The following is an 8324-nucleotide window of genomic DNA, read 5'->3' as shown; positions in this document are numbered from 1 at the left end:
ACATAGACCAACGACACATAGCAACGACACATCTACACGTTAGAGTTCTACGTATTTTTGAAACAAATGGAACCCCATATTTTAAAAACAGGGGGGAAGATGATAAATGTATTCGGTTTCAATTTTCTCCGGAAGAGCTGAGCTGAGAATGGGAAAACGTGAATTTCATTGACAAACCAATGAAAAGGAGGCCACAAATAGCAACAGATGACGTCGCATGTGACGCACACACCGTTGCAACGTCAAATGTCGTCCCCCTCCTCCCACTCGCTCGTGCCATGCGCACTGGCTGTTGTTGTTGTTGTCKTTTGAGCTAGTTGTTATGGCTGGTCGAGGCCTCGGAGTCAACTGAGAGAGGAGGTCCGCACCACCCAGCCTCCGCCACGGGACACCCGTCACCCATGGAGGGCACGGACATGGACGTGGACGCGGAGCTGATGCAGAAGTTCAGCTGCATGGGCACCACGGACAAGGACGTGCTCATATCGGAGTTCCAGAGGCTGCTGGGCTTCCAGCTGAATCCCGCCGGCTGCGCCTTCTTTCTGGACATGACCAACTGGTGAGGCCGCGGATTCTGGAAGGGCCTATTTTTGACCAGGAACATGACGCTAACCTGCTAGCTCCGTGGTTGCTATTTTAAAATGAAAAAAAGCAGAATGGAGGTAGTCATATATACGGTATTAAATATTGTTCAAATGGATCGTTTTGTCGGGTAATTACGGTAAAAAGCTGCTGTGAACTGAATGTGAGGCTAACTAAGTTTCTTCTGACTTCGAGCTCGGTCAAATAAAGCAAAAAATAAAAATAAAAAGTTGGAACGGAAACTTACAAGCAAACCTAAACTATACAACGGATCTCTGGGTTTATATTTATATTTTTCTACATTATATAATTACTTAAAAAGCTAGTTCAGGTGAGCTCAGACGCTTCTTCTCTCAGTAGCGCCAGTTCTGTATGGCAAGCCAGCAAATCATTTAAACATGTACATTACCAAAGATTGTTAAAACGAACACTTCGACTATACAGAATGTAATTTGTCCCTATCACAGTCAACATTTTAGATAAACAATACTTTTTCTCATCTTATCTCGAAGGCAGAACCAGTTGTGATCTGCCAACAGCTAAAAAAATGTAATCTTGATCAAGTTGTGTTGTGTTGGTAAATATCTGATTATATTCCTTCAGAAGGGCAGCAATTTAAAGCTTTGAGCATCAAAATTTGAATAAAACCCACATATAATGTTTCTTGTTATAGGGCTTAAATTCAGAACTGGAAATCAGAGCTGACTGTGGTTGAATCAAGGTTCCTGAGCTTTAAGGATGTTGAAAAAATGCCACACATGGACCCAAGTCTCACATGGTTTGTGACCAGTGTATTTAACAAGTTATCAAAGCCATTTTCAGCACAAGATTACACCAACAAACTAACAGAGCATCGGTAGGTAATCTGAAGGAAATCAATATACTGGTGGACTTTGTTATGGTCCCTCTTCAAGTCAACTGGTTAGTCAAGTTGCAACAAAATCCAGTGCAGAAAGAGAAAAAACTTTTTGGACTATGTCTAAAAAAGAAAAGTAATTTTTATTAGATGAGGCAGAAAAAAAACACCTGATTTACAAATTAGTTGTCATTTATCACGCAAAATATTACAATAGCAAAGTCCTTCCTGCAGCTTTGACAGACCGTCCTCTAGGTGCTTGCTCATGTTGCAACATTAGAAAAGAGTCACTCATGGCCTGGTGTTTGTTGGATTTTGTTGACCGTTGATAACAGCTATTGTTTGTTTTACGACGGAACAGGAACCTGCAGGCTGCTATTGGTGCATATTATGACTTTGAAAGCCCCAGCGTCAACACRCCATCCATGTCCTTTGTGGAAGATGTTACAATTGGCGAGGGAGAGTCCGTTCCTCCAGATACGCTGTTCACAAAAACCTGGAGAATACAAAACACRGGTACGTCTCACTAGGTCGACCTGTACGCTTCAATAAAGAAGCTTTAATAGTTGTAATGTTTTCTTCACTTTGCTTTAATTGTAGGTGCGGAGTCATGGCCGCCAGGGGTTTGTCTCAAGTACATCGGTGGGGATCAGTTTGGGCATGTAAATGCAGTTATGGTGAAGTCTTTAGATCCACAGGAAATCTCAGATGTGAGTGTGCAGATGAGAAGTCCCACTAACCCAGGCATGTATCAGGGTCAGTGGAGGATGTGTACAGCTGCTGGATTATTCTATGGAGGTATGGGGAAAAAAAACATGATTCTTTTTATGTCTAGTTTTGTTTATGTAGCAAAAACAAACAGTACTTTTTTGTTTTTGGCTCTTTGTATATAGCTGTGCTGTCCCGTGTTTGTTCACGATTCGTTTTTCCGCAGATGTAATCTGGGTGATTCTCAGCGTAGAGGTCGGAGGTCTCCTCGGCGTGACGCAGCAGCTTTCTTCCTTTGAGACAGAATTCAACACGCAACCCCAGCGCAGCGTACAAGAAGACTTCAACCCCTTTGCTTCGCCACAGAAGAACAAGCACGATGCCACGGACAACGGCTTCAGAGATCCAGAGGAAGCCTGGGAACGCACACAAGAGCCACTTCAGCAGGATCAGAATGGACTGTCTCATAATGCTGTAAATAGGACCTCAAATGGTCTCCAAACCAATCTTTCCATGGTGACTTATGGCCAGGTATGTATGCACAAATAAGTGGTTTTTGTTAAGTGTGACTATTCATGGTCTAATTTTAGTTAAAGTGTGCACGAAGGAGCGTGTTTGTGCTTCACTTCAGCAAACTTTTCCACCTGAAAACATGTCAGGAGAAGCCAGTCGTGAGTTTTATTWAGTGTTTTGTAGCTGATTGTGGGGAATCAGATATTCTGCTTTAAAAATAATAACGCTCCTCCCAGTAAATATTTCAAAAACAGGATTATAAACTAGGCTGTGTATTGGCAAGAACTTGGTGATATGATACATATCATGACACGGGTCACGATATGATATAACACAATATATTTTGATACTATAAACAAGAGGATTCATGAAACAATTCATCCGTTAAAAATAGAAACCGTTCAACTACTCAGCGATTATTTGTGTTGCGCAATGCTATAGCTAACGGCTACACTGTTGATGCATGAAGTGATATATTTAGCTGTGAAGGGAGACAAGAAGTCCCAAAACGAAGCGCCCAGAACACGACAAAATTTGTCCAAAATGTGAGAACATTTTAAATGAAACTGAAAATGCCACACACAGAGCAGTGCAYGTCCTAGATGGAGCAGCACCAGAACAGAAAACAGCTGCTGCATGCTAAAAACACCTCCGGAGTTGCCCGCAGGTATCGTTTACGTTCCCTTTGCAAAATACGTTTTCCTAWATCTGATAATCTGTCATGTTACAAATGTACACGGAGGTATATTTTGGCAAATGCTACATTTACTGACTAATCAAAGTGGGTGCCTAGCAGGTTATTATTTAACAGTATGTAAGCTGTGTGATTACAAACAGCTGGTGTATTAATTTTACTTGGATTGCAGCAGTCTCATTAAATCTGATTAGATTCAGTGTATTTTCATACAATCAAAAGAACACTGAACAACAGTGAGAACTGCATTTGTATTTCACATTTTTTCTTACAACAATATCCGTTACACATCAGTTAAAAATCGATTCAGTTTCAGGAAATGAAAAACTGATATTTCAGTGTACCATTATTTTCGTACGCCCCTATAATGATCTTAGTTAAAGTCTGTTACCATCTTTATTGGCAGCTGCCCCCCCTCAGGGCCTTTTGACTTCTTTACTGTTCTTTAACAATAATGCATTTCAAAATTTAAAGAGAAGTCTTCTAAAATAGTAATTTAAAAGCTATATTGGGGCCCTATAAAATCCATTTTATTTTTTTCCAAATTCCATTTTAGTATTTCCTAAATCCACTTTTTCCATTTTTTCTCCTGAATTCCACATTTTTATTGTAACCATATTTATTAACCTAAAAAGTGCATAAATATAAAGTGATTGAACAATAATTAAACACATAAATAGCCACGGAAATAAGAAAAAAGTCTGTTATTTCACTTTCACTAATATCGCAAATAACGGCGTTTCAGTAGAACATTAAATTTTTTTGAAAGGTTTTTAAAAGTATTTAATAAGGAAAAATACATTGTGTAAAAGAGAATGTCACATAATAAAGATATGTTTTGCAAAATAAATTTGTTTAGAATTTAACTTAAAGAAACAAGTCATAAAGAAACATAAAACCTACAAACAGCAACTGAATAGGATCTAAGCTCATTTACTTCTGTAATGGACACACACACACACTGTTTACATTATCAAAAAAAAAAGTTTTTCATTTTTTTCTAAGGAATATCTGATTCTGCACACAACAACATAATCTTGGGTAAACTCCCAGCTCGCTGCTCCTCTGTCTGTGACRCAGACAGGAAGTGGTCTTCACAGCRTCCRGYCCATCGTGTGCTGACAAAACTTACAGGAAAGTTCTTCTCCAGATAAATAAATAACCGCTGGGGTCTTGYTCTGTCCTAAACGTTACCCYAAGCTTCRTATTTTTGGAGGACTTCTGTTGCTCGCCGCTTGGGTCGGGGTCGCCCCCCATGTCAGGAGGGGAGCTCAGAGCTCACCCCATGTGCCTGTTAGCAGGTAAYGGCAGGTACAGGGAGCAACAGTGGCCAAAATACCTCAGAAACTCACCCAAATAAGCAAATTCCGTGCGATTCCACGTCTTACACCGGATTCCATTTTGTTTGGTCAATTCCACGATTCCATCCACGTTTTCCGCATCGCGGAAATTATCGAGCCCTACTATATAAACTAATAAAAACAAATAATATTCATATTAGTTTTCTGTAATCAAGCCATTCTAAATTGTATCTTTCATTCTGCACCCAGACTATAAAGTAATACTCTTTGTATCTTTTTTGTTTGTTTGTTTTTTTCCAGGGTATTCATGGTCCGTATCCATTTGACCAGAGCTAGAATGACAAAGACCCCCTCCTCCACACCCTGAGAGAGTTGGATGGGGGGGGAAAGAACAGTTGTTTTATATTGACTCATGGCAACTCTGTCCTGCAAACCCCCACGGAGCTTTTCACAGAAACTCCAGTCGACAGTAAGCTGATGGATCACGTGTGCCACAGAGAAACATGGAGTCGCATGAATGAGGCATTTAAAGAGTGCTATAAACCTTTAAAGACAGCTACATGTGACTATTTTTTTTTCACTGTAAAACTTGCCTAATTGAAGAGAAAATCATCCTAAACTTTCAGCATAATTTGGAATTTCTGTGAGCAACTTTCTTTCTTTGAGGTTCCTACCCAAATCTGAAATATTTTGAAATAACTCACATTGTTCAAAAAAAGCAATAGTCATATTTTCTTTCAGCCTTAAATAGTTCTTAAACAGATTGAAACAATGAACTCCCTTTTTTTTTGTTGTAAACGTTTATTTTTACTGTTGTGAAGTCCTTTAACAGCCTTACATTATGACAAGTCTGACTTGTTTAAGACGGCTCTTTAAAAATGTTTTAAACATTATTACTATTATTATTATTATTACATTTTGAGAGCTATACATAAAAGTTGACTCGTGAGGAAATCTGTTTTGCAGCGCTAAAGAAATATCCACATCCATCATTTGTGGATATGATTTAAATTTTAAATCATATGTTGGTGATACAGTTTGTGATCAAACTTTATTATTGATTTATTTGTATTATTACTTTTCTTTGTTAGGTCTTGTTTAATTGCACATCTTAGATTGTATTTCAGGTATTAAAGACTTAGTGCCCATTTTAAAACAGAATTAGATAATTTAGGATTTAAAGTCAGGCGTTTTTTGTAAAATAARTCAACAAAAGTTGTGCCAAGACGTTTACCGAACTTTGATAAACTGTAACGTTACTGCACGGAGTTCTTCGTTTCGGACTCAAAATGTGCAGCTTTAAGCTTTTTATGAGACTAAATCAAGTGGTCGCTCATCAAACCGTACAGACCTGTTAGCTTTAGTCTGAATGGAGTTATTTTTATAAAACACAAACAATGAAATGACCTGAATACTTGCTTATCTGAGGAAAAATATCAACCAGTAACGTAAAACTGAAGCTGCAACACTAAACTTGTGCTTATCATTTTTCTTCAAAATTATTTAAAAAAAAGATCAAATTCAACTGTTGATATTGTCAGTTCTTGTGTAGGAACCCCGTTTCTCCCAAAGAAACAAACGACTCCAGAGAGCGAGACACTAACCTGTCTGCAGGTGCCCGGTTCAGACGGCCTGAGAACCACGTGCATTTTTAGAGTCGGGTCTGATTCAGACCTGATGGGACCGGGTGCTTTTTTATAGGATGGGTTTTCACTTTAAAGAAGTGCTGAAACACAACAACGATGCGAGTGAGTTTTTTTTTTTTTCTGAGCGGCGTGAGAAAGGGTTGAAAAAGCCATCTGAGTCTTGGTTGTCTGGTGAGCGACTGTGGTTGTGTTCATGTCTACAGTTTGTGTCCTAAAATGTAAAAAGAAGACGTTTGTGCGAGCGTGCCTGTTGCGTGTGCATGAACGTGTTTTTATTTTGTTTTTGTTTTTTTTGAACTGACATAAAAAGGTGTATACTACTTGGGTTAAAGATGACTTGAAACATACACATCATGCAGGAGAGCTTTAATCGGCGTGTACCTCACAAGTATTTCTGAGTGTTTTTTTTTTTTTTGCGTCGTCCGGATGAAGTGATTTAACAGTTACCCTGATATTTATTTGCTGTTTTTTTTTCTCTCTGTGCACTGCAGAGTCGAAGTGCTCCCATTAACTGCCAGTAGGTGGTGCTAAAATTCTGATGACAAAGTTATGCTGCAGGAGAAAAAGTTTTGAGTGAGAAGCTGGTAGAACGGTCTGAATGTGAGAGTCATTGGTTTGCATCGGCAGCATTGTTAGCAGTGTTCTGTTGAATGCTATTTGCACTATCTTGTCAACCGCGTTTGGTGAGGAAAAACGAGATTTGTTTTATTTTTTTCTTTTGCTTTTTGTGGATTGTGACACCAGCATTTAAAAAAAAAATCTGTGGGTTTGATTCGTTTGTTCCTCAGCGTCTGAACATTCAGATTTGAAACATCTGTTTGACGGTGACAGAAATGTTAAAACGAGGATTATTTTACCGATTTTTTTGTATTTTGATCACTTGAATGAGTTTGTCTGCCGTTACACCTGAAGATCAGCTTTGCATTGTTCGTTATGTCTGACTGTAATTTTCATGTTTTTTGTTTGTTTGTTTGTTTTTTTCTTTCTTGGCTTAAAATAAAAATGGAACAAGTTATTGATAGAACTTTGTGGTTCTTTTTGTCTCAAGAAGTGTTCAAACCAAATTATGTGTAATTTTGTTTGTTTGTCGTTTCCTCCAAGTTCTGTTAATCAAGAGCATGTGAAGTTTGTCTCTCTGTTGTCGTGCGAACGTATTATGAAGCAGCAGTTGGTGTTGCGGCGGTGTTGTGTTTGTGTTGAGAGTCCTCTTCCCAAACAGTATACACTGTTCTTCGTTGCCTCTTTTACTCCCAACGTTTTGATCGATTGCTTTGTGTGTCTGCTTCCCTGCTCTGGGATTGCTGGTCATGTGACGGATGTTAAAATAGTTTTAAAAATTGCTGTTTTTTTTTTTTTTACGTTTACATGGATTTGTGATGGGTGGCATGGTGAGTGGATGAGATGAAAGTTTACATAGTCCTTAAAAATTAGCACATTTATCTGAAGAGGAATTGTCAAAACAAAGCTTTTTTTCTGTATCTTTAGTTAAGCATTTTTATGATTAAATTAACACTGAAACGATGACTGAGTTCTTTCTTATTCTTTTTTAGGAGAACATTTTGCAGGATCTGTTTTCTTGTTTTGTTACTGTTCTTTTATTCCCCCACTTCAGTAGAAAGCTGAACTGAATATTAGTTTCTTAATTTCTTCGTCATCAGTGACTTTTTTTAAGAAGAAAAAGAAAGTGAAGAAAAAAGTGAAATGTATTGGGAAAGAGTGAAAGAGGGATTAGAAGATGTGTGAAATATATATCGAGAAAAGACAAGACAGCACACCCGACATCTTGGCTGCACACATACAGAAACAGAGATATCAAACACAGCAACAACAATGCATTTATATATATATATAATAATGATTATAACCTTGCTGAAAGGTATCTATCTATCTATCTACTGTATCTATCTAGCGGATAAAATAAGTATTGAACATGTCACCATTTTTCTCAGTAAATATATTACTAGAGGTGCTAATGACATGAAATTTTCACCAGATGTCGGTAACAACCCAAGTGATCCATACAT

At 38.2% G+C, this 8324-nt stretch overlaps 1 protein-coding gene across 1 annotated transcript; it reads left to right on the top strand.

Annotated features, from left to right (window-relative positions):
- Nucleotides 1-7822, top strand: ilrun (inflammation and lipid regulator with UBA-like and NBR1-like domains; the record flags this gene model as incomplete). The annotated part of the gene is given in 5 exon segments (XM_014009539.1): nt 1-559; nt 1800-1954; nt 2039-2236; nt 2373-2677; nt 4955-7822. Coding segments are annotated over 5 exon segments (852 nt in total). The 3' UTR covers nt 4991-7822.
- Between the last annotated feature and the right edge of the window lie 502 nt (nt 7823-8324).

This window comes from Austrofundulus limnaeus, unplaced genomic scaffold, assembly GCF_001266775.1.
Source record: "Austrofundulus limnaeus strain Quisiro unplaced genomic scaffold, Austrofundulus_limnaeus-1.0 Scaffold59, whole genome shotgun sequence".
Taxonomy (NCBI): Eukaryota; Metazoa; Chordata; class Actinopteri; order Cyprinodontiformes; family Rivulidae; genus Austrofundulus; species Austrofundulus limnaeus.
This window is presented reverse-complemented; position numbering and strand designations above follow the sequence as displayed.